Raw genomic sequence first — 27,877 nt, 5'->3', positions numbered from 1 at the left:
CTCGATCGACACGGTATCACGCATGTACGGCTAAATGACAGCTAAGCGTCCAATGGGCTTCAAGCATTGTCTGACTGACCAATAGCGTGCATTCTCGATGCTGCGGCTCCTTCATTCCCACAGAGAGCCAAATTGTGCAGCGCACGTCAAAATTGTGCTCGAGACTCTTACTGTTTAGTATAAATAAAGTCTAGCGGTAGTTAAATACGTAAACTACTACGTAACTATTAATTGAAAAACACAAACGTAATGTGTTCTCGATGTTAAGCTTGGTAGGTATATTGAAAAACAATACTAACACTCGTACTTCATATACAATCAAAATCTTAAGTATAAATAAATAAATATGAGACAACATCACATACATTACTCTGATCCCAATGTAAGTAGCTAAAGCAATTGTGTTATGGAAAATCAGAAGTAACGAAGGTACCACTAACACCCAGACCCAAGACAACATAGAAAACTTATGATAACCGGTGTACACACCACTCGACCACGGAGGTCGTCAAAAAGCGCGCGGGTGCAAGTAGTTTTCTGATGATGTCTACTCTTCCCGTAATATATTTATAAGAGACATTCTAGGGCGCGTCATCTATGGTCCATGGCTCGACCATTATTGAACCAACGAATGCCTTACATTGGGTTTTTTTTTGCATCACAGCTTAAGACAGTCTTGTTCACAAAACTCGAAGAGTACCTTACTTAAAAATGCAAGAAAAATATATAATATAAACTTGCGCCTTTAATAATGCAATCGCCTGAAGGCAGAACCATTTTCTAGGTCATTTAGTTTATTGAATAAAATATAAAGACTAATTAAACATCGGAATATATGAAAATTCTGAGATTTCATTCCTTAATATTAAAACAGCCTGTAAATTCCCACAGCTGGCCTAAAGGCCTCCTCTCCCTTTGAGGAAGGTTTGAAACATATTCCACCACTGTTCCAATGCGGGTTGGTGGAATACACGTGGCAGAATTTCAATGAAATTTGACACATGCAGGTTTCAGATGAATTATAAACACAAATTAAGCACATGAATCAGCGGAGCTTGCCTGGGTTTGAACACGCAATCATCGGTTAAGATACACGCGTTCTAACCACTGGGCCATCTCGACTCCTTAATATTAATTTCTATGTAAAACACCTCGCCTTATTACCTCAATGACAAGAGGTGGAAAATTATGTCGTACTAGATTTTTAAACACAAAAGATCGTTAAAAAAATACTGATATGACTCAGATTTTTTTCTGCTTCTTAATTTAATGGCGGCAAATATCGATTGTATTTGAATAGACCCGAATTCTAAGGTTGGTTTGTATAAAAGACTTTTCAGACAGTTTACAGAGTTGGATATCGAACATAACGATGTATCTTCGTGCCAAGGAACGCATCCTGGAAGTCTAAAAAAGGCTTTCCAGCATTCTCGTCGATTGGGACTATATACCCATATTCATAGGGTGTAAAGTAAAAACATTTGTGTGCATTCCATGTGACTAATACTTTAAAAATAAATCCATCTTTACTTGGTGGTAGGGCTTTGTGCAAGCCCGTCTGGGTAGGTACCACCCACTCATCAGTTATTCTACCGCCAAATAACAGTACTCAGTATTGTTGTGTTCCGGTTTGAAGGGTGAGTGAGCCAGTGTAACTACAGGCACAAGGGACATAGCATCTTGGTTCCCAAGGTTGGTGGCGCATTGACGATGTAAGGAATAGTTAATATTTCTTACAGCGTCATTGTCTATGGGTGATGGTGACCACTTATCATCAGGTGGCCTATATGCTCGTCCGCCAACTTATAATATAAAAAAAAATCTTATTTTGACTCATTTCATTGGTTATCATTCTTTCGAATTTTGTAAGTAGGTATAATATATACTTTGTGTTATATGAATATAGACATTACCCCAGTATCCAAGATAAATGATTTAATTTTAACAAACTAGGTATTTAATCGCCTTGATGAGCACCCAAGTCTATCGACATGGCCAATTAATCACAAAAAATACCCCAGTAGATGAATATAATCTTTGGTAGTAAATATACTTTACTACTTAAAAAAAGAGGTTTCAATGTGTTAGAACGAAGTTGCTTTAGCTATATATTATGCATTGAATGTAAGATTAAAAAAAAATAACGTTTTAGTTTTTAAATGACAACATCGTTGCGAAAAATTATGTGTGTATTAAAAAAAAAAAAACTTTAAAATATAAAAAGGTAGCAAAGGTGTAAGGGATATAAGGCATATTCATTAGGAATTCTGCCATATCACTTGACTGCAAGCCGCATAAAAAACTTCGCCCAAAAATAAAAAAATACACTAGGTAGGATTTGTATGTATTTTTAAACAACACTTCAAAGTTTTATTATGTATTTCATTGTTTGATCAAATAGAACAAATTTTAACATAATTATGGATTTTTCGTCCCGTTTATTTGAAGCCCGGGACGGTGCCGATTTTTCCTTAGATCCGGGACTTAATAAAGTATAGAGAATTTTAATATCGTAAATGCGATATCATTCACACATTCGGTAGAAATTAAAGAAAACAATTACACTGTGTAGTAAAAAACAAATGTTTTTTTTTATTTATAGACGTTTTATAGCACTAGAAACATCTAATCTGATTTCCAAAGTATTTATTTTAAACGAAAAAAAAATATTGAAAATTACGTAATATTGAATTAGAAAAAACATAAACCGTCCATCTGTCTGTTACATCGTGAACATATTTAAATTAAATACTTTGGTTATTAGAAGAGCAAGTAATTAAACGGCGAAATAAATTCCAAATATATAGATATGCTATTTTTTTTTTTATTTCATAATACTTTTGTTTTTTCGCATACATTTTTAGCTAAGTTTTTGGTCAGATTCCAAGTGGGCTGCCCCGATCGTGTCGACCACGATTCAAGCAAATATATTGTACAAAAGCTAAAAATTTTCAGGGCCGCCCGTGAGGCGATTACAAAAACGAACGTACTTATACACATATAGACAACAATTCTAGTTACAACCATTATATACCTGATTTCAAACTGTTTTTTATCACATGTATTATTTCAGCATTAAGAACCGTGGCCGTACCCTATTTAGATAAATTTATTATACAGTTTTCTTTTTTTTTCTTTTCTTTAATAATAATAAATATGTTAATAATGTACATTGTCCCACTTTGTTCGGTTATATTATCATTTCTTTAAATCCGATTCGAGTTTTTTCCCAAATAACACTCGAATCGTGGCTATACGACATTATAATTCTAATCATCTCGATAATGAAAAATAACACTAGAATCGTCTAACTTACGAATTCGTATATAATTTACAAAATTTACACGTCTTATTTCTATATTTTAAAAAAAGAAATAATTCTAACGATAAACGTCTACGACTAAAAAATTATCATATATGTATTTTTTTTTTTAATTTTCATCTTAAGAACGAAAAGAAAACGTGTCAACGATCTAACTCCATCGAGTCTTAAATTAAGAATCGATTATTAATCGATTTTTAAAACACTACATTCTCTAGCTATTTCTAAACACATGAAATGACCACGAGGTCGAGGACGTAAGATTTTTAACGGACATTAAGTATTTATTATATGAAAATAATTGCAACATTTACGGACACGTTTCGTTCACAAACATTACTAGTTAGGTCAATTATTTATACATTTTTTTTTTAATTTATTCACTTAACTTCAACGCACCTAAGTTAAATCGTCAGTATATCATAAGAATCGTCACATATCGAAATTAAATTCAATACATTATCTTAAAGGATAAAAACTATTTAACTAAAAAAAAAGTTATCTAATTTTTAAATTAAGACTGTAGTGGTCTTCACAGCCACAGATAAATTTACTTTCTCAAATGGTATTTAATTTAAAAAAAAACTCAATGTTTAGTCTTGGGCCTGCCAGAGACGAAAAAAAATATACTAAGCGGCCCCTACACTACAATTACATTAAAAACTATAAACTAATATTATTTTTTGTAGTCACTTAATGACGAATAAAATTCAACTAAAATAAAATATTCTATTATTTTTAAAATACTAAGATTACAATTAAAATAACTTTAAAGTATTACTTTACTGAAAATCGAAACAAAACAATTCGATATTACTTAAGGCTGTATGATTCAATTACCTTCGCCTTTTCAGACGAAATAAAAAAAAAACAACATTACTTATCGATAAAAAAAATTGAGGCAAAATTTTACATCTAAGTAATTTTGGGTATTATTTTGGTTTCTAAGTTTAATATAAACGTACATACATATTTTAATATAATCTCAGTCTATATGTTTTAGTTGCTATATAACTACATCAATTCTATTATTGCTATGTGATATTTAACATTATTTCATATAAAATGTGAACATATTGTGCTTTTTATAAGAAGGCTTTTACTTTTAGAGTGAATATTATTATTATATATTTAATTCGATTATAGATAAATTAAAGGCAACGTATGCACATTCAATCGAGCTTTTAAAGAATATAATTTATACGATAGGACCACAATCAAAACAGAAAAGTTCAAAATTTTACATAAGATTCTTTAGGTGCTTTCAAAAGAGTTTCAATTCAAAACTCCAGACTAATCCTTAAGTAAAATTAAAACAATAACAAACAACTGCAGCCTGTAAATCTCCCACTACTGGGCTAAGGCCTCCTCTCTCTATGAAATAATGAATATCTATGAAATTAGACACATGTAAGTTTCCTCACGATGTTTTCCTTCACAGCCGAGCACGAGATGAATTATAAACACAATTTAGGCACATGAATATTCAGTCGTGCAAGTGTTCTGTTAACCCCAAAAGGGTCACAAGTCACATGATAAAAGTTTAGTATTATTGATTATATGCAGACTTATATTTTGAGTTTTTAATATGTAATACTGTTGAATATATTCAACAGTATTACAATTGCGAAATTGCATACGTCGCTGTCTTCAGATACAGTTTTCCCATATAATTCCGCTGAAGAGATATATTGTTACTTCTTATATCAAGAAAAATTCTAAAGCAAAGCTATAGTAAGGATATTTGCTGTTTTATTATGTATGACAGTTATATGGATATTGCGTTTGATTATGGTCCTTCGAGCCGGATGCTAATTTAAAACTTGATTATTTGAATAGGTGTTTAGTCCTATATAATCTTATAGTAACAGAAAATACGATAGCTCGTTTAAATGTACATACAGCGCCATCTCTGGTTCGAAAGATTAAACAGGCATTAATTATGAATTTATTTATGTAATCCTATTACATTTATAAGGCATAGCGAACTGTCATAATTCGAATATTTAAAAAATCTTTGATCAGTTATATCGATTATCTTTAAGTAAGATTGATATATTCTACCGAAAAGCATACAAGGAACTTGTTTTTTACTAAAACAAAATTTCATTTCGATTTTGGAATGAAAAATATTTAACGTACGTTTCATTATTAACTTAATGTTTTATTATTTCGTTGATTATAAGAAGCCAGGAGAGGATTGAGCTTAGGTCAAAACGGCTTCAAAGTTTGAGAACCTCGAAACTTTGAGCACCATTAAAAATGAACACGAAATATATCTGCTATCCAGCTAACATATATCATGTATGGAAAAATATTATTGACATTGTATCACAAAAATATAATCAAACATATTATGAAGCAAACAAAATTCCACTCCTGCTTAATTCATGTTTTATATGACGATAAAATATTCGTTAACTTTTCGATTACAGAATCGATATGAAATTTACTATCACTTTATATATAAATACAAATTAATCGATTAAAAATACAATTCAACTTGTCTTGAACAAAGCGGGAACAATGCTTTATCAGTCAATCATTGGGCTAACTGTATATCCAAAATGCAGGCATTAGAATAATTAGACGCGACTGGTTATATAATTAATTTTATATACATTTCCGATTTAAAAAAAAAAAAAGAAGACAAATCGTCCCATATTTACAAACACAATATTCAAACCATATAGTTCCATCACTTTTCATCACAAAACTAACATTCCTTTACAAAAATAGTCATCATTCGAAATAAGAACGAATTTAAAAAAAAAAAAAAGACAATCGAATTAAGAAACAAAAAAAAAATGATGAAACTAACATCAAACGCCCAAGCATCGCGACACGTCGCGTGTGACCATGAGTGTGGGGGAGGACTTAATAAAAAAAAAAAAAAAAGAGTTTACAAACAAATAAAACCGGTAGTAATTACACTACACTAGTGAGGTCCGTTTGTTGATGAGGAACGTCGACACACGTAGCGCTACGGGATGTGTGCTGTCACTTGCCCGGGTGCCCGTTGCCGAGTGTGTGGTCGACCTGCAATACGAGCCACGTTGAGTGCGCACAGCCGTGTGTCGTCGTTCCTAGTGAGGCTACACGCGGGGCGGGGCATTACAATCGTGTGTCAACCAATCCGAGGGCGGATTGCCGCGGCGACTGTCGCGTCGACCAATCATATACGATTACGGATCATCGTTGACACATCATTGCAATATATTAGTGTGTTATATTTTTAAGGCGATTTTCATTTACCACCGCCGCGCGTTCTCACCATCATACGAAACGACGGTTGATATACTGAATCTGATACAATTCAAAATACCACCCATCGATTCGTTGATAGTTAATTTATAGATGGGATCGATTTATGTATTAATCGAAAAATTATTCAAATACAATCCCAAGTATAAAAAGCAACCCGCCACCAATTTCTGAAGCGATAAGAACCCCAGCGGTTATTCAGTGAAATTGCATCCTAAGCCTTAGAAAGTACTACTCCAAATTCTTTTCAAAAAAAAAAAAAAAGAAATTGGAATAGTAATTTAGGAGCCCCACAGGACACGATATACACAGCTGCGCACAGGCTATTAATTAGCTGTTATAAATATACACGAATAATAAAAAAAAACAACAGCTAAATAATATTGAAATACATCATAAAAAGGTGCCTTATAAACCATGTGATTGCAAAGAAACAGTAAACGTGTTAAGCAAAAAATTCACACATGCACATTACACAGATAAAAAATCAATCAGGTCATTGCTTAAATCGTGGTCAGAACTACCATGATTCCAGCAACTACGTAAAACATGGTCGATTTAAAATATTGTATAAATTTGTTCATTAAAAAAAAAACATGTATAACCTTTTTGGTGTCGAAAATAAAAATAAAATTCAAACATTTCACAGCGTGATGTTTTAATTTAAAAAAAAAAAAACAATATCTTATCCTCGTTTCTTATAAAAATTAAAGAGTCACCTTACAAAATATAAATTTATTTACTAAATTAACAATTCTATTAATTAAATTCGTAAGGATAATCTCATTTTTATAATGATTTACAAATATATAATTTATGTAATATTAAATGAAACTTATTCAAAACTTAACAGATACACTACGAAAAAAAAAAATTAAGTACTCTTTAAAATATGCTTATTAAAAAAAACAACTAAATCGTCTCTTCCATTTAAAAACTACGGTAAAATGGTAACAGAAATGGCACCACTACAATTTAAGTTATTTACAAAAAAAAACCTTACGCTTTCACAAAAACATTCCAAATTTGAAACAAAAACCAATAAATGTATAAAAACTTTTTGGTCACTTTCTTTTGTGAAAACTCGTTTTTTTTTTAATACTTAGAGATTGGCTGAGAGCGATATCAGCTCTAAGGAACACTATATTGACAAAACCCTGTATTATTTAAATATATTTTTCCTACATTTTTGAGCAATTTTTTTTTTTAAATAAATCATATATAACAGGGTACATAATATAATGATATAAATTAAAACTATATTAAATTAAAGCTGGTATGGTAATGTGTTCTCAATTAAGTTTTTTTTTTAAATGGAAAATATATAAAATTACATAATAAAATATTAATTAACTAAATTAACATTGAGAAGTATATAAAAAAATATATTTACTATAATAATTTCTATTGCCTATTGCTAAAAGGGCCTAAGTACATCTTTGAGTAAGACCTAAACAACTTTTTCCCGTGCTAAAATGGCATAAGTGTAACACATGTATGCCAACAATATCTATTATTATTTTTTGATTACAATATGGACATGAACCCTTATAGCATCAGACTACAGATTTAAATGAGATTTTATTTAACAGATAAACTTACATTAAATGTTATAATTGTTTTAACCCACATTAATGCACAGATCAAATAACATTTTACATGCTTTTGTAAACACTCTCTGTAAAAATTTGTTTAGTAAATATACATAGTAAGAAAAGAGACTACAATACATGACACTTATAAAAATCCCAAGTACTACAAATATATAATTTAAAATAGAATGTTACATAATAATAAAAAAAAAACAAAATCAATACATATAATATAGAATATTTAACTTTAAAAATATAAAGCAACTCTTGAATATTTTGGGTCTGGAATTAAATCATAAAAAGGTGTAATGTGTACCTGTATATAAGCGCATATTAAATAAAATATACTATTGAATGAAATCAATATACCTTAGAATAAATAAATGACAAGAAATACTGACCTAAAACAATAACAATAATATAAAATAACGAACAAGAGAAAGTAGGAAAAGTAGATAGAGAATAACGCATTTTTATTATGTGTTTCAGCCAGTTACCTCTACTGTAAGCCGAGTAAAAGATAATTAACATGAACATAACTAATTAAAAAAAAAAAAAACAAAATGCTGACATATATATTTACAATACAAAGAGGTTTTAATAATTTTCATGGGTTTACTCTGCTACATCTGCAAATGTGCATTAGTGTGGATTTAACACATTGTTATTATTTTAATAATAATAGTATTAATAAAAATAAATTTTCTTCTCATGATTTTGTATAACACTTTAAAAATATATTTTAAAACTTAACGAATATCGTTGTTATATACAAGTGAAACTGTATTATATAGTTGGTTTAAATATTCTGAACATTATTAGAACTAAGATTGTTTTTAAAATATATGATTTACACTTAGTCACAAGTATGGCTGTGTTTTTATGAAGCACGGACGCACTCGCTAACATTTCTATAAAATGTTTACATATAAATTTTGTTTAGTAATGATTAAATAAATATTGTTGTCTTCTTCTTTCGAATATCAAATCATAATGAAAGAACGAGACAAAACGATATTTAACTAAACGCATTAAACAATGTTTATATGTAAGGTATATTTTCTAGTTATCTTAATAACACTGTTATAATCTGTAATAAATATATATAACAATAATTTAATGGTAATATGACTCTTTCTCTCATAATTTAACAATTAAATTTCATACTATATATCAACAATTGAAAAATTTATAAAAATATAATTTTGTTGTATATTAAAAACAACAGCCATTTTGTATTTAGTAGATTTGTAAAATTTAAAAAATGGCGACTATAAATTATTATATAACTATAAGAACGTTTTAAACGGATTTTTTAATACAAAAATGCTTTAAGCTATATGCTACATTGGAATGTCAAATAGAAAAAAAAAACAACATCAAAACCATAAAGTGTATACTCTGTGGAACCGGAAAAACCGGTATTACGAATTTATTTGACGTTTAATCTACGAGCGAAAGGCAACTATTTACTGGCGAGAAAATTATGAAACACGAATTTTTATGACTGAAAATCACTAAGTGTAACAATTTCTAAACACTCAATAAAAAATAAAAATGTTCTCTTTAAAAATTACATATACTTACAATAATAACAACCTATAAAGTTCATACTAATTGTTGATTAAAGATTAGTGGAATTAATGAAAAATTACATATAACCTATTTTCATCACTCGACTCTACTCTCTATGGTTTGATAGAGTTTGGAATTACTTTCTCTTGTTTTTTTTTTAGTCGAGCACGAGATGAATAATAAACAGCCCATCAAATAAATAGTACTATAAGTCAAATAATTTTTTTAAGTCATAGTCAACGTCGATTTAAATTCTTTAAAAATAAATATTAGGGTGTTGTAACAAATCTATGCCATATCCTCTCGCCAACACCGAGCAATGATGTGCCTGTTACTTTATATCATACCGAATTTTAAATCATTTTACTTAGCGTTGATGTGTAACTAAATATTATATTATATATATCTACTTACGAGTCTATATATCTACATTATAACTACTGTATATAAGTATATTTATATTATATATTTTTGTCACAAAGCAGTCAAGTTTAGGCACTACTATATTTATATAAATATATTTAAAAACGACTACGGCGTTATCGAGGATACTTGCCAATGCAATTTACCCTGTTTATATATGAATGTATATGATACTATTTATAGCTAAGCCTAAACACCGCATTTAATTTGACAAATTCATTCATGGAAGCTTCTAGACTTTTGTGTTATGACGTCATCCAGAATGTAAAATGGCGGCAGCTGCCATCTTGTATTAAGCAGAAAGCAGTTTCTCAACCCTTAATAAAAAGGTCTTATCACGAACTGTTTAAGATCACTTTTATCAAAATATATATTTCATAAATTTGAATCTGCGAATTCATATATTATATCATTATTCTATGTAGTACTGTCTACTGAACCTCTGATAACATGAATATAGAATATAGTGGTGATTAGTGGAGCAGTTACGTCGTTAAGCGTAACAAAAATTCTCTTTTAAACACTACAATGTTAGTTGAGTTTAATATTTACTCGACTATTAACCAGTGTTCACTTATTCGGCAAAATTAGGTCATTATTATTAATGATAATTCTAGAAAGACATTCACTTCTCTGCCTTTCAAATCCTTATTCGCAACTTAATTGACTGACAAATTGGAGGTAAATGTACTAAATTCTTCTCTTGAATTGCTTATATGTAGATATAGTTTAGGTTTCTTTTTTAAGATCGCGGGTGTCGCTCGTATAAAGTTTGAGAATCGATGAGTATTCACTTGTTAAATTAAATGCGGTATTATACAATAAGCACCTATAACTTTGTATAGCATAAAATTTGTACATTTAGAATGATAAATTATTTAAAGATTAAAAATTGTAAATATTTTACAATAAAGATGTATAGTATGTACTACGTTAAATAGATCTTTATAAAATATATACATTTATGATTAAATAGAAAAATCTATTTAATAATTACAAAAAAAAAAAAAAATTTTGTATTCCGATCTTTTTTTAAATGACAAGACTACGATGATTGTTCTCTCTAAAAAAATATTATAGAATATATATATAATATATATATAGTTTGGCGGGGGTCACTCGGGCGGCGGCGGCGGCAGGGGGGGCGGCGGCGTGCTGGGCAGCGGGGGCTGCGGCGGCGGGAACATGGCGCCGTAGAAGTAACCGTCCATGCGCATGCCGTAGTACAGCGGCGGCGGCGGCCGCACCATGTAGTACGGCAGCGGGGGCCTGTAAGGGGGCGGGACGGGCCAGGTGCCTACCTTGTTCGGGTGAGGGCCCTCGGGCCGCGGCAGCTTGTGCGGGGGGCCCGCGTGGTCGGTCGCCGGCCGCTTGCGCGACGTCTCGAGCACCTCCTTCGATATCTTGATCTTGAGGCCGGCGTTCTGCGGCGGCGGCGGCGGGACGGCGAGCCTCTCCTTAGGGATCTTTATCTTGAGCCCGGGACTCGTCGAAAGCTTCTCCCTCGGTATCGTTATCCGGAGGGTTCCGTCCGTCTCGGGCGCGGGGGGGAGGGGCTCCGTCTTCTTATCCCTGTCCTTGTCCTTCTTGTGTTTCTTTCTCTCTTCTTTCGATTTGTCGCGATCCTTGTGTTTGTGTTTGTCCTTCTTCTTCTTCTCCTTCTTGTGTTTGTGTTCCGACTCCTCGGTCGGCTGAGGGATCGGCTGAGGCTGGGGTTGGGGTTGGGGGACGGGTGGGGGCTCCAATTGAGGTGGGGGGGCCGGTGGGGGTGCGGGGGTCTCTATAACCGGTTCCTTTTTGACCTCGACGGGCGACTTTTTCTCCGTTGGAACGGTAATGGGGACCGGTTTAACTAAGCTCTCTTTGAGGAGATTCGATACGAGAGTGGGGTCCGTTTCGATGCCGTTGAGAGCCCTCGTGTCGGGCTTTCTCTCAGGCTGTCTCGTTTTGATAGCGTTGCCGCGCTGAGAGTCCCTAATGACGTTCTCGTAGCCGGGCGTCTCATCAATTTTCTTAACTACAGGTACTAATTCAGGTTCAGAGTTTGAAGGCAACCTCTGTCTAGATTTCATTTCTTTGTTAGGGGGCGACGAGAAGGGCGATAGAATGGCAGGGGGTTGCATGTCTCGGACGACAGCCGTCGGGTCTGGACGTTTTTTGTGTGGACTGGCTGAATGAGGCTTTTGTTCCTGAGCTACGTTTGGAGGAGGTTGAGGTAAATTGGGTACCGGTCTAGGTTCCGGCCTAGGCCTCTGTTGGGGATTCGAGGGGGGTCGTCTGGGTGCAGAGGCCGCAACCGCTGGGGTAGTATTCTCGGGCGAGAACAGAGACGGTGGACGGGTACGTTGGGGGACTTCCGGCTGATGCGGAACCACCGGCTGACTTGAAGAAGTCGAAGGTACGGAAGGTACGGGTCTGTGCCTGTGGTCGTGTGGCGGTTTGTGATGGGGCGGCTTGTGGGGCCAAGGATGGTGTGGTTTGTGGTGTTGGCTGGAGGGTCGGTGGTGCGGTGGTGGTGGGTTCGGCCTTGGATTCGGTTGAGGAACCCCTGGCCTTTGGATAGCTTGTTGTTGTCGCCTCTCCCTCTCCTCCCGCCTCTCTCTTTCTTCTCTCTCTCGTTTCTCTCTGTATAGATTGTAATCTATTTTCTGTGGTTGCGTGGGGTTCGGCGGCGCGGTCGCCGGCACGTAACCTCCCGGGGGTTGTTGACGACGCCTTTCGCGTTCATATTCTGTTCAAACACACGATAGCCATTACTTTACGTGATAATATATTTTAAGCCACAATAGGCTATTTGACAAAGCGCAAATAAATTGTGAATTATTGTAATCAGTGTATATTATGAGTTTAAAAATGGTTATTTACTAACAAAACTTGAATATAATACCTTAATTTATTCAAAAATCAATAAATAAAAATGCAATATTTTCAAACGTTTGTCACGTGACACAAAACGCTTCCGATTGGCCGGGTTTATGATGACGTCAATTTCTTGTAAACCTTGCTTTTCTACTAAATGTACCACAGATTAAAATACAGCAAAGTGACGTCACCGACCCCATTGCAGCGCCATATTGTCCATGTAGCATTTTCGCACGTTATTTAAATATGACAATTTTTTAAAAAAACCTCTTAAATATAGCCTATTTGAACTTAATTTATATCGAATTTTATTTCATAAACATCATGCAATCTTTAACCGACCACTTAATTTTTATTTGTTATTTAAATACATAATCAATGAATGATATATTTTTAAGTTACCTTTATCAAACGACTTGTCGATTTCATCGCTGTTGACGAGCGAGTGCTTGTTCTTGTCGAAGGGCGAGTTCGCGACCGCTGAGCCGGGCGGGTGCGTTCCCGGGGATCCTCCGCCTGGAAAACATATAACATTCATTACAATATAACAAAAAAATAAGACAAGATATATCAACAGATACTCTTTTCCTTAATTGAATACTTAGTCAAATACAACAACAGCCTGTAAATTCCCACTGCTGGGCTAAGGTCTTCCATTAAGATGGTTTGGAACATATTCCACCACGCTGTTCCAATGGAGGGTGGTGGAAAGCACATGTGGCAGAATTTCTATGAAATTTGTCACATGTAGGTTTCCTCACGATGTTTTCCTTCAGCGCTGAGCACGAGACGAATCACATGAATCCGCGGTGCTTGCGTGGGTTTGAACCCGCAATTATCGGTTAAGATGCACGCATTCGAGCCACTGGGCCATCTCGACTCCTTAGTCAAAGTCAAATATTAGAAATGATTAACTAATTAATTTATTGCCAGATCAGCTACAATCTAAATAGTGTACAGGACGTTTAATCCTTTTATAAACCCTAATTATTTTTACGATTAAATTATCATTTATAAAACTATAAAGCTGTTATCGATTTAATTGCACAATTGAGGATTAATATAAGTACTAATTTATCGCGTTTATCATATATAATACTAGTTGAACACCAAGTCTCACTCGGATATCATTACAATGCTTCAAGATTTTGTATACAACTCTATCCCCAAAGTTACCCTGTTAAAGTTTAAAAAATCCTATGTTTACCCTTAGGGTTCAATCATACTTCGTACCAAATTTTATGAAAATCGGTGTCAATCAAAATTGTAAAAATATAAAAGTATCACATAACGTGACATCTCTTTGTAATTTGATCACTCGACTTTTCATAGACCTAAAGAAAACTAATTTTATAGCACAAGGTTGAACTCATGTAAACTTACGTTTGATTTAAAAGTAAAAAAAAGAGGTTGGAACAAACTCCAGATCTTTATCTTGCCAGGAACGCATAATTGTTTCATACGTGTCCTGGTTCATGATATATATCAATTAATGACATACTATGTATCTTATTAGACAAAAAAGACCCGCTGAGTTTCTTTCGCCGGTTCTTCTCAGGGCAGGGTGTTCCTTTTTCCGAACCGGTGGTAGTGTTTATTTGACAATCAATAAGTAATATATATAAATAATAAATATGAGACAACATCACATACATTACTATGATCCCAATGTAAGTAGCTGAAGCACTTGTGTTATGGGAATCAGAAGTAACGACGGTACCACAAACAAGACCCAAGACAACATAGAAAACTAATGGTAATCTACATCGACACGGCCGGGAATCGAACCCGGGACCTCAGAGTGGCGTACACATGAAAACCGGTGTACACACCACTCGACCATGGAGGTCGTCAAAATGTGATGCTTCTATGGGGTTGTCCATTAATCACATGATCTTTTTTAGCATTTTTTAACCCCCCCCTCCCCCATTGGTGATACGTAGTGAGGTTTAAGACCACGCCCCCTCCCCCTTCTCAACATCACGTGTATTTTTAGTACTACAACGAATCTTAACAAAAATCTGTCAAGGTCACTACACGCCGCGCCGTGCCGCTTAATATTTGTTTAAAAATCGCGCATTAGACGAAAAAGAATAAACGAGATATCTTACTACACCCCCCTCCCCCTTGTGTTATTTTCGTGATTTTTATCCCCCCCTTCAAGCCTCACGTGATTAATGGACAACCCCTATATTGAATGAAGGAATTTGAATATGAGTTTGACAGTAAGCATACTCACTGTTGGACATTGTCATCATTTTCCTCTTCAACCTCGACGGGCACTTGTCGAATATGTGGAGGAACTCTGCCGTCAGCCGCTCGAGCAACTCCGTCGTCACGCTCCGGTCCACGTACGAGAACCAGTGCCGGCCCTCGTGCGATTGCGGTATCTGGAATCAACCAACATCATTTATTAAGCTGACACATCAAAACAACCCTAACTTGTATCTGAAATCTTCTCATTGATATAAGGAGAGTATTTGATGAAAAATCTTTTTACAACAGGATCCCAGAAAACGTTCAACAATATTCAATTATAAATTTCAAAAGAATCGTTAAAGAGTGTTTGTGTGCTAAAGGATATTACAGCACTAATGACTTTCTAGTTGACTGCACACCTTGGGAATGAGATGATCGCCTCCAGGCTGTTTCAAATAACAAGAATATGTTTATTGTTGTAAATTATAAATTGACATCTAAAAAAAAAAAAATATCCCGCTGAGTTTCTTTCGCCGGTTCTTCTCAGGTCTGAGGTATATATTCCGAACCGGTGGTAAACTATCGACAATCAATAAGAAAGTGTAAACAGTTCTATTTTGAATAAAGGTTTTTGACTTTGACTTGACTTTGACTTTGATGTAAATCTTTGCCAAGCCCGTCTGGGTTAGTACCACCCATTTATATATATTAATGTTATGAATATGAACGTGACTCTTGTCTGGTCTGTCTCTTTTACGACCAAACCGCTGAACCGATTTTGAAAAAAATTTATATGGTTATATAGGACATAGGTTACTTTTTTGCTTGACACATAAGAATCTACACCCTAAAACTATAAAAGAGTGAGCCCGCCAGTGTAACTGCAGGCATATTAGGTCGTAAGGTGGCCGCCGCATTGTAAGGAATGGTTAATATTCCTAACAGCGATTATGTCTATGGTTCTGACCACTTGCCTGCCTACCTATTAATATGATAAATAAACTCACCGCCCAGTTACTCCACTTAGACGCGAGATGTATGCAGAAACAAGCGACAACCGTCGGCCTGTACTGGAGACACATCGTCGTCAGATGAAGACTGTTTGACGCCATAAAGTATGAAGTTTGAGCCAAATCCTTGGGCGCTGTAAAATATAACGATATTAATTACGTTCCACAAAATCAAAAAAAAATCAAAATAAACTTTATTCAAGTAGGCTTTTATAAGCACTTTTGAATCGTCATTTTACAATGAAGTGAAGCTACCACCGGTTCGGAAAGTAGATTCTACCGAGAAGAACCGGCAAGAAACTCAGTAGTTACTCTTTTTTAACATTTAAAAAATACAACGTCATGTTAATTAAATACAATTATTTCAATTAAAATAAATATAGTTCGATTAAACAGTCAAGGTCACATTAACATTGCATTTAATGTTTAAAAAGTTACATTAAAACCTCTTTCAATGAAATTTCTACGTTTCGCTACAAAATTAAAAAAATAAATAAAAAAAAACTTCATCACACACATGACATTTCTTGCTTTATCGTGAGACGAAATTCCTAAAATCATATCGTAACAGGGGGTACGGAGTAAAATGATAACGGGAAGGACACACATATACTGACAATTACACATACCTTATCGAGTCGGTAAATAGAGATACTTGGCCCCATCGTACGCACTATAGCACGCTGGCACGGCCTCGTCTACGCAGTTACAAGGACGGTCCGGACTAACAAACTAATGTTTGATTTTCATTTTATCATTTAATATCAAAATAACCTATCCATGCATTTGAAAAACTATATTATACGCAACAAATAGTTAAATAACATATATTTTTTTACAAAACAACACGATTTCAATCTAAATTACACCAAATAAACTTTACTCCCAAAGTAACATTAAAAACTTTTTTTTTTTAATATAGGTGGCAAAAGTCATTTTTCATTTTTCTCGAATCCAAAATAAATACCAAAGAGTATTTTATATGTATCGACCAATGATAAAATGTAAATTCAAGGTCAAATTCATTTATTGGTCCTTACGTCGTCCTGCCATTGGAATAGGCATTGAAGTCAATAAAAGACTGTCTAATATAAAAATTCGTATTCAATTTTCATCTTTAATTCGGTGAGTGAAAATTGAGCTCTAAGTAGTTAAGAACAGGGTTTGTTACAAATTGAATAATAATTTATTCCATTTATATCAAAGGATCTTATAATAATTATATATACATACAAATCAAGTACTGATGCAAAGATAAGGAACACGTGTTATTACTTTGTAACATCAAGATAACATTACTATTGATTAGTCATGATTCGATATAAAAATACATTTCTCATTGTACTGCCAGAACTAAAAATTGCACAATACAAGGTAATTCATCATATAGAAATGTATATACCTGTACATATAATAAAATTGGAGTGCCTGTTAGTAATATTAAAACAGCCCTTTTTTACTCAATGTATATATATATGTATAACAGATAACTGATATGATAAGGAGTAACTTAGGCTACAATGTTTTTGTTGTTGAATTCAAACGCGTACAAGGACGCGGGCACAGCTAGTCTCAAATACAATTAAATCTTAGATCTCAGGAAATATTACAGTCTATTTCAATGGCACGAGACGTATAGAAATAAATAACATCTTTGACCTTGAATCGATGTGACATTGGTAGACGACATCTAATATATTAGTTGAAAAAATGACTGACTGTCAGCAAAGATGTTATATAAGAAAAATCAAAGTCAGATGATTATATAACGAAATATTTAAATCTGAGATTTGTTTATCATTACGCCTCCTGCCATTGAAATTGACTCAAACATGCATGCGTTGTTGTGTAATACGAAAAGCTGATTTTTTTTTATATTAACAGATAAATAAATACGTTCGGAGGTTGTAACAACTGTATAATTATATTTTTAATCGTCGCCAATGAAAATCAAACATTTAAAATTCGAATAGATTCGATCCGAGCCGTCCCCCCCACCACCCGCGCAATAAAAGCGACTCGACCGTGCCGCGTTAACATGCTCGGATCTCTCAGTCGTGCACGAGCTGCCGTGCAGCGTGGACGTAACGCGTCTCACCTTTTACAAGGTGGCAGGTGCGCACCACGTGCGTGTGCGGGTGGTCGATCGCTACATCGAAACCTAATGTCTGTAGCAGGACATTCTCGTTGAAAACCAAGTCCTGCGCCTGGAATTGACGATGTTTTCACATAAACTCTAATATTTTGTCACTTAATAACCTTACAAGTAATAATAGATAAAATTGGGATTGTTGTATCAAAACATAACATCAGAATAGTTTAGTCTCTATATGAAAACGAAAATTAAAATTCATAAAACTGAAGAAAATACAAAACAAATAACAACGCCTTAAATAAATGAATAATAATTCTACCTAGACGTACATCATAAGAAATCATACCACAGCTATGACGTTTAGATATATAGAATATATATTCTAGAATTATCTTATCTATATTAGATACATAACATATATTGACGTCCGATATATCACACCACTCATTGATGCAATATAATTGATATATTATTTACTTGATATTACTATGGAAATATATTTTGTTACTGAGATAGATTGCAAATTGGTTTTATATCATACCCCCTCCCCACCAAAACGTGGTTTAAGGCGCAGCATAGATATTACATAGATAATAACAAGATTTATCTCTATCCGTTATCACTGAACATTTTTAGGTACTTTAAGAATACGAATTTAAGAACAGTTTAATGATTATCAATTGAAAGGTTATTAAATAATAGGCCGCTCTCTAAAATGAATTGTTTATTAAATTTTAGCAATCTAATAAATTAAAATCAATACCCCTCTTTATAATAATGCACATTTACAAAATGAGATCATAACCGATTATCCATATGCGGCTATTGTCCCGTAATCACTGAAACCAAAACCGACCTACCCTATTAATATATAAGATATTATATGATACTATTTACACTTTATGGAGGATGCATCCCTTACATAGACTAGTCTTTTTAATCTGTATAATTGAAACAGATGCCACCAAATAGTTTTTATATCAAAATTATGAGTTATCTTCTCACCTGTTCCTGATACTGTTCAGAGGTGAGAGCGTTCACTCCCTCACCTCTGTGGAGACAGACGTGTGCTACCTTTATTACATATTCTAATTTTCTTGGTTGCTCCTCGACCTGGAATTGAAATTGAAAATATTTTAGTACATTTTTGTCAAAATGCAATGTCATAGTGCCTCATAAATCTAGTAAATATATGTGAGACAGTATGTGCTATCTTTCACCATGTTTTTACATTGGTAGTTTAGTATTTAAATTGTCTAAGTTTTGTTTTTAAACATTAATATCCATCTAGGAACATATTCCCTCGTAAAAGGACACACATTACTTTTTTTTGTTTGTAAATATACAACAATACGATGAAACTTGATTTTTTTTTGTTGTACTATTAGATGTCTTAGTGTGAGGGAAACAACTAATAGTAAATACAATAAAAACGCACGTGTCTTGCTCTCATATACAAATGCATTTTACATGGACTGACGCGCCTTAGTAATTAAATACATACATACTAGAAATTTTACAATTTAACTTAGTATTACATGCCTTAAAATTATAATATCACTTAGGCTTGATATTTATATACATGCTAGTCGAATATAGTATATAAATAAATATTATAACATTTTTTTTCTAGTGATATTACAAAGATATATAAAACCTCCATCGATTCTCACCTTTGCGGCGAGGAACAGTGCGGCGGCTGCAATAGCGTTCCTGTGGAACTGCGTGAAGGAATGAAACGCGTAGAAACGATGCATGTAAACTATTGCTGTATTGATACATAGCTGAGAACTGTGGTGTCGTTAAGGATATACAATTGATGTATAAATTGGAATACAAACACTTTAGTTACATATATATATAACAGTTAGTTATGGACACGCTTTTAGACACAGGCTCTCTTTTGGCTGTATGAAGCTTACTCCACCACCAGGCAGGTTTCCTTACGATGTTTTCCTTCACAGCCCAGCACGAGAATAATTTATATACAAATATAAACAATATTATTACGTGAATTCCATGATATTATCCCGAGTTTGAAATCTGAAATCATGGGTTTTGATTCGCGTTTTACAAACTCTGTGCCTTGGACTCTTTACAAATCATATATCTTCAAGTGAGATCCGAATCTACATATTATTTTATTATCGCACACCCGCATGCTAAATTCGCTTCCTACCGACCAATGAAAACGCTTCCCCATGTACCAGGCTTACGGCACGAGTTTCAAAAATCACCCGCGCCCTAAATCCGTCTCATATCGACCAATAGAAATCATCCAAACCCGGATACGTCAGCGATCCACCAATGAAATGAAGTCTCATTAATTATATCTCCTATAGCTGTACCATAATGGCACAAAATCCGGGCCGAGTTTGCAACTTTCACTTTTGATACGATCGTATAATTTGAAGATTGCGGTTTCATTACAGTGCAAAAAAAGGACTACGAAATTATTTAACGATAATAATATTATCTGTGACGTATGTGGCGCACGTAATAACATTTCTAATTTAAATAAATTAATAAAACAAACAAATTAATAATTTGGCTTAAATCATCAATAAATTTAAAATGTTTTTTCTTATATAAAATTGTTTATAGTGATATTCATATATTAATAATCAAATCCTTGATTAAAGATTTAAATAAAATATTATTTTTTTATAAAGGACTATTTTGAATCAAAAATCAAAATCAAAATAAACTTTAATCAAGTGGGCTTTTACAAGCACTTTTGAATCGTCAATTAACAATTGAGTGAAGATACCACCGGTTTGGAAAGTAAATTCTACCGAGTAGAACTCAGTAGTTACTCTCTTTTCAATGGCCTTGCTATAGAATCTTAAGTATTTTCATAAATCTGAAGTAAGTCTGTACGTCTTCAAACTTAATTAACTGAAACGATTAAGATTAAATTAATAAATTTGATCTGAAGTTTGAAGGTAGAACATAGGATACTTTTTTAATTCATCCCTCGATTGAGTAATACGAAAACGGTACTGTAGGTAAACTTTCATAATTGGAAAAGCCTCAGGTTCTGCCAGTTAATCATCAAGTTACCTTTGATTCGGAGTGTATATTCTACCGAAATAACTTATATGAAATTCAATTCACTTTTTTCCTATCTAATACCAATATGTCTGCTACAGGACTATAAAATGTTCCAGCTCGATAAGTTACTTTTACTTATTCGAGAATGTTTACCAAGACTACGGTCAGCTCAATTTAATATACATATATAAATAGTGTTTTAAACAATTGCCTCGTTGATCTACTGGCTATATATAATACCGCAGATCCCAAATTCCTGGGTTCAAATCCCTGGTCACGCCGAAAAAACGTTACGAATTTTCCGTCGAATATTATCAATAAGAGTTCTAAGTCAGGAAGATGTAATTCACGTACACTCCTACCTCGGAAAGCAAGTCAGACATTTGGTCAAACGCCTGAAAGCTCTCCAGTCGTGTCGGACTTGTCGTCACTTAGGGTTATGAGAGTAAATCAAAGTAAACTTTATTCAAGTAGGCCTGCTCTACACAAAATAATAATACATGTAAAACCTATGAATAAAAAACGACAGTCAACATCCTAATTCGAACATCACTTGGTTTCAAATACAGATAAGAAATAAATAAAGCATCGTTCCGACATCCCCGAGGAGTAATCATTCAAAGTGCCAGAATATCACAAGACGGATGAAATGTAAATATAATGTATCAGGATGAAAGCGTGGCGCTGGTGTTGCTTTGTCTTTATTCAAAATCAAAGTATACTTTATTCAAGTGGGCTTTTACAAGCACTTTTGAATTGTCATTTAATAATTAAGTGAAGCAACCACCGGTTCGGAAAGTAGATTCCACCGAGAAGAACCGGCAAGAAACTCAGTAGTTACTCTTTTTTTAAATTTAAAAAATACAAAATCAAGGAATAGAGACACTATTATGTCCTGCGTATTTGGCCGGTTTATCTTGAGATTAGCCTACGTGGCCGAAATAGGTCAGAAAATCATCGCCATGTTTGTGAAGGCGTATAAATGGCGGGCAAATGCTATGTACAGTTACGGTGACACAAAAATAAACTACAATAGCCTATACACGTGAGTCACATTGAACTCGATATTTCCACTATATTATGACTCATTTAAACGGTTATGTACAGTTTACACTTATTTTAGGCTTGTATATAACTAACTGTAAATTATACATTTTTTTTTTGTTCAGTTTAGTTACGAACATTCTTCCTTTTAACTAATCCACCAATATATATTTCTCATATGTTGTTGTAGGCGAACGGCTAACAGACCATCTGATGGTAAGCAATCACTTCCCAGATGTATTGGTGCTATGATAAATATTAGACATCATTTACATCGGGAATACGCCATCTACCTTATGAACTGAGATGTTACGACCCTTAGGCCTAGTTACACTGGCTCCTTTAACCCGGTAGACAAAATACTAATTCCTGTATAACTACACAGACAGTCCTCGCAAACGCGTGACGTAAGTCAAGACACATTAGATTGCTTTGTTTTTTTCTATTTGCTACGACATTGAACTCACAACAAGTGAATTCTTATGCCGGAAATCGAAACAATTGACGTATGCTCAAGGAATAGTGTCACAACATTGTTCGACGCAAATCCAAAAGGATGTAAGTCGAGGACTACCTGTATATCTGATGAGTATGGTACGTAATCAGACGTGATTGCGCAACTAACCCACCGACTGCTGAAAGTGGAAAGTCGCAAAAGTATTCTGTGCGAACTCACTCGACATTACACTCCGAAAATATTGAAAATTGACTCGTATGCTATAGTGATACGTATATCCCATATATTATAATTATGTTAAATATCGTGTATATTTCTGACGTCAATATCACTTTTAATTCAGCTTTGAATTCCTACAGAATAAGTACTACCTTGCTTTGTATGTCCATAATGTGCCAGCTATCATTATATTTACAAAATGCCATAATTATCACGACCTCCGTGGTCGAGTGGTGTGTGCACCGGTTTTCATATATACAACCACTCCGAGGTCCCGAGTTCGATTCCCAGCCGAGTCGATGTAGATTATCATTAGTTTTCTATTATATTGGGTCTGGGCGTTTGTGGTATCATCGTTACTTCTGATTTCCATAACACAAGTGCTTTAGCTACTTACATTGGGATCAGAGTAATGCATGTGATGTTGTCTCATATTTATTATTTCATATTTCAAAACAAAGTATTGATTCATTACTTAATATTATTCTACTATAAGTAACATGTTTTGCATAATATAAATTACCTTCTTTATAAGAATTTGATTTTGCTTTATGAAACAAGGTTATATTACTCCATTGCATGACAATATTATTGCTTAGTCTATGGTAAATAATATGAAAAACAAATAATATTTACGCGGAAAACACAGATTATAGAGAATACCTAATTGTTGGCTTATCAGCCGAGTCATGTTTTACACACAATAATAATAATGACTCGTCAAACTAATCATGTGCATTTAATTTTAACAACATGTTTTTCGTTTACATTATTTTATGAACTTTTAAATTTATTACAACTTATTATTTTTTTTGTAAAATACAAAAGCTGCCTTTATTTTTTCTACCTACAGAAATTGTAATTGTTTTCAATTACACATTATAACATGAAATAAAACTATTGGATAAAAATAAAAAAAATGATTATATCGTTTATTTCAGTATAATACTTAAACAGTTCTTAAAAGCTTTTTGATTAATCTGTGGTTTATCTCTAACACAAAATCGCTTTCAAATTAACTTGTAATAGTACTTCTACAAGTAATTATCTTTTACAATAATCTGTCCGAAACAACAGGATAGTCTGACATAATTTTGTATCATATAGTTCTGTAGACATGTACCCAAATTTACATACTCAATAAAAACCCCTGTTTTGCAATCATCTGAATGTATAAACACACACATAGTCTGTAGTGTACATAATATACTTTTTAAATTGAAAAATATTATGATGATGTCAGTATTTAATTACTTATTGGTTTTGTTTATTATAATGTTTACAATCATTGAGAATTACCAATATTGCCATCTCTTTCTCGTGTAAAGTAATAGTAAACTCGTGATCATAAAAAGCTGATGTAATTCATAATAACTATAACATCAAATAAAATCTTTCTGTGCTACCTAGGGCCATTGAATATAAATAAATGTTTCATTAGAAAAACAAAGACCGCCCACAAATAGAGCCAAATTAGTTTAATTGACTTTGATTGGTGTTTTTTTGATTAGATGCATCTAAATCTCTTAATCTCGGTGAGAGTCTAAGAGACTAGTCTCTAGAAATCTTACTTTTTCGAAGAAATAAAGCGATGAAGAGAAAGAGTGTGCATTAAAAACAAATTTTTGACATATATATTTTTAATACGTCTATTTTACTCAATCAACGTAAGACCACTTTTCAATTCAAGTAATTACCATTTTGAAACAAAATAAAAACATATCAATAAAAGAATAATCAATATGAAAAAAAAAATAAAACTATTTTTCAACAATCACGCCTAACTTTTGTGTTAACAAAGAAATTGCAACCTTGGACTCGATCAATTGTTATCAGAACAGGTGTACGAAATACCTAAAACAATTGGGTTATGTACCATTTCATATGGCATTGATCGAATTAACATATAATATAGCTTGATTACTTATATAAATAACCGCCTGTAACAAAAACTAAAACTACATATTCAACTTTATTTTAGCAATGTATATAGACATTGCTAAAATAAAAAGTAAATAATGTTTGTGTGCAAAATTCTGAATGAATTTTTAGATAAACCCAGACCTTGGATAACTACTGACTTCCTAGATACTTTTTCTGATATTGATAATTGGAATCCATTAAAAAATTAAACCAATATTAGTTTTAAATTGACTATTAATAGATATTATTAATCTCTGAAGATTTATATTATGTTTAAAACATTTGTCTGATTTCATGCGAAACTTCTGTTATTGTAACAAAAGCTCAAATGGCTAGGATTAAGCTTACAACTTTCACATTGCTAAATAGCCCTTATATAAGCTACAAGCAGCATACATTGTGTGCCATGTTTAATATATAAAACCTATTTGGAAAGGCATTACATTTTCTAGTATATCTTTTTTTTTAAATAATTTTTTAGTGATGCAATAAAAAAAAAAAATACTTCAAATTTTGATGCACACTTATATGTAAAGATTCTATTCATAAAATATTAGAGATATTTTACATTATTTTGTATTTAAACCATGTATTGACTACTTAAATCATATTCATATTCCGTTAAGTAAAATTTGTTAAATATAATTATTAAACATATGTAGAATAATTTCTGGTATTAATGAGCAATTTCATTTATTTAATTTTTGTTTATTTCCTTTTGATATAATACAAATTGATTTGTTACTGAGAAGGCATTTATTAGCACTCAGGGGCATTATGTTTCATTGAATTCTGTACTGTAGATGGCCTGTTCAAAATGTTTTATGACAGAAAAATACTAGATCATACATATTTTCTAAAATAAAACTGCTTTAAATTGTTTTATCTTATCTTAAAGGTTCAAGAAATGCAATTCATTAAAATATGAATAACATTTGTGAACAATATATTTTATCAATTACATATTCATTTGGAATGTCAGTTTTAAATTATTTTTTCCTAAACTACAAAAAACCTTTTAGTAAATAAGATTTCAAGTACTGAAAGTCTTTGTCATTAAAAAAAAGCTAACTAAACGGGAAGAAACTTTTTTAACTTTTTTTAGCTCATGAGGCAATGTCACTAGTGAATTGACTCATTACAAAAATGAAAGGTAAAAATAAAATAGTGTTGTAGGTCAGTAGCAAGATAACATCGACATTTTAACTTTCATTATACCTATGTAAACAGGAAAACTCACTAAAAGTGTTCAAATCGTTTATTTTGTTTAAAATTCCCGGAACTATAGGTTATCGCTAGTGGCGTCTCTTTCACACAATTTCAACAATTAGCTCGAAGTCGAAGTAATAACAGAAATCGTCGTCGAGAGGCTGTACGTGACTCACCGAGTCTAGAATGAGTTATTTACTGTAATCGTAATTTCACACAGCTACGGTCGCATATAGTATAATTTACACGTGCAATGAAAGGCTGACGTTTCGCGGCGGAATTTGCCGCGCAAAATGTTGGTACCGTAATGAAACCGTTTAAATTTAGAACCAGACAGGTCGATCCCTACGTCAGCGCGCAAGCGTCCTACACAGCTGTCAAAGTGCACTGACCTAAAAAATAGCACGCAACACGCGACCATAACCTAAATAAAACAATATATAACAACGTTTAGCATGAAACATTTCATAGCATGAACGCTTACCTTTAGAAATCGAGACTACTTACGGGATTTCCCAGACATCCGAGCGAAAGTGACCCGCCTGACGCCGTCAACATTTCGATGTTTCGTCATGACAAACCAAATTTATAGATTGCACTTTTTCACTTCTTATTGACTATATTACACTAAATAAATGGTATTTTCATAAATAAAACACTTTCGATGCTTTCGATACACGTTTTAGCCACATGACTCGACAAAAACATTGCACTTCACTTTGAAAAGGATACACTTGAAGCCGCTGGCCCATGTCTTGTATGAGATTCGCGGCCTGCTGCCGATATGCTAGCTCTTTATCCGCATCTAAACCGCATTTTCGGCTTGCTGAATTCTGTAGTTGCTCTTTTGTAAAATACCATTTTTCTTGTCCTCCAGCCATTGAATGGATATTCCAATGACTGCCCACGAAGAAGCACGACGGAGAGCTGTGCTCCGTCTATGTGCGTGAGTGGGAAAAGGACAGCGCTATGACAGCGACGAACGGATGCAGACCACGTTAACATTTGACTGATTTACAAAATATTAAATACCATTTTGAAGTTAACAACACCAAAATTATTCACAAAATGAAAAGTAAAATAAAATTAAGTTATTCACAAGTATCACTTATATGAAAAGTTATGTAAAAAATTTGATCACTTTTTGTATAACTTCGTAGCTATAATCAAACGGTCGCCATTGTAAATTTTTGGTGGTTTCACAGTGAGGACTCCGGTGACAGAATGAAGATCTGCAACAATTCCAGGTACATTTCACATTATCACTATGTTAGATTTTGTAACATAGTATGTATGCTTTCGTTTGTGCATATTTTTAGACTATGTAATTAACTTTTCATGAAAAATAAACGGTTTTAAATATACGGACCTAAAGACTCTGTCACACGGTGCAAATGGCCGACCACCACTGTAGAAACAATACACTTCTTTATTAACTTCGTAGAAATTTGTTAATTCTTCAATTAAAGCCCTACTAATGACTTGAAAATTAGTTAATTATTTTTATGTTCTGTTTGGTTCTATTAAAAACATCTATATATTATTATTAAGTAATTAACAATAAACAAGAAATGATATTGACAATGTGTTTGCTAATGAATTTTCGCGGCCTATTGCGTAGTTCGTGGT

The 27,877-nt window shown here is 33.3% G+C and overlaps 1 protein-coding gene across 2 annotated transcripts; it reads right to left on the bottom strand.

The window, feature by feature from the left end:
* Positions 1–2,564: 2,564 nt before the first annotated feature.
* LOC124541149 (cyclin-T-like) lies at positions 2,565–27,718 on the bottom strand. 2 transcript variants are annotated; one of them, XM_047118998.1, is made up of 10 exons: positions 27,618–27,717; positions 26,981–27,480; positions 20,016–20,133; positions 19,348–19,455; positions 18,346–18,454; positions 16,245–16,381; positions 15,278–15,428; positions 13,441–13,554; positions 11,478–12,907; positions 2,565–6,361 (listed from the first exon to the last, which is right to left on the bottom strand). In XM_047118998.1, the coding sequence occupies exons 2-10, from the start codon at positions 27,127–27,129 to the stop codon at positions 6,323–6,325; spliced, it is 2,355 nt and encodes a 784-aa protein (XP_046974954.1). In that variant the 5' UTR covers positions 27,130–27,480; positions 27,618–27,717; the 3' UTR covers positions 2,565–6,322. The 2 variants fall into 2 exon arrangements, with proteins under 2 accessions (XP_046974954.1, XP_046974953.1); XM_047118997.1 differs by lacking the exon at positions 2,565–6,361 and having other exon boundaries at positions 11,236–12,907; positions 27,618–27,718.
* Positions 27,719–27,877: the final 159 nt, after the last annotated feature.

Source organism: Vanessa cardui, chromosome 27, assembly GCF_905220365.1.
Source record: "Vanessa cardui chromosome 27, ilVanCard2.1, whole genome shotgun sequence".
NCBI classification, from domain to species: domain Eukaryota; kingdom Metazoa; phylum Arthropoda; class Insecta; order Lepidoptera; family Nymphalidae; genus Vanessa; species Vanessa cardui.
The sequence above is the reverse complement of the archived record's forward strand: the minus strand, read 5'-3'. Positions and strand labels throughout refer to the sequence as shown.

Excerpts from the sequence above, each read along its gene's own strand:
- LOC124541149 (XM_047118997.1), bottom strand. The coding sequence starts at position 27,129 with ATGGCTGGAGGACAAGAAAAATGGTATTTTACAAAAGAGCAACTACAG. Across the intron at positions 18,455-19,347 it reads CTGAACAGTATCAGGAACAG|GCGCAGGACTTGGTTTTCAA; the intron begins GTGAGAAGATAA and ends CGTCAATTCCAG. Across the intron at positions 13,555-15,277 it reads AATGATGACAATGTCCAACA|GCGGAGGATCCCCGGGAACG; the intron begins GTGAGTATGCTT and ends TATGTTTTCCAG.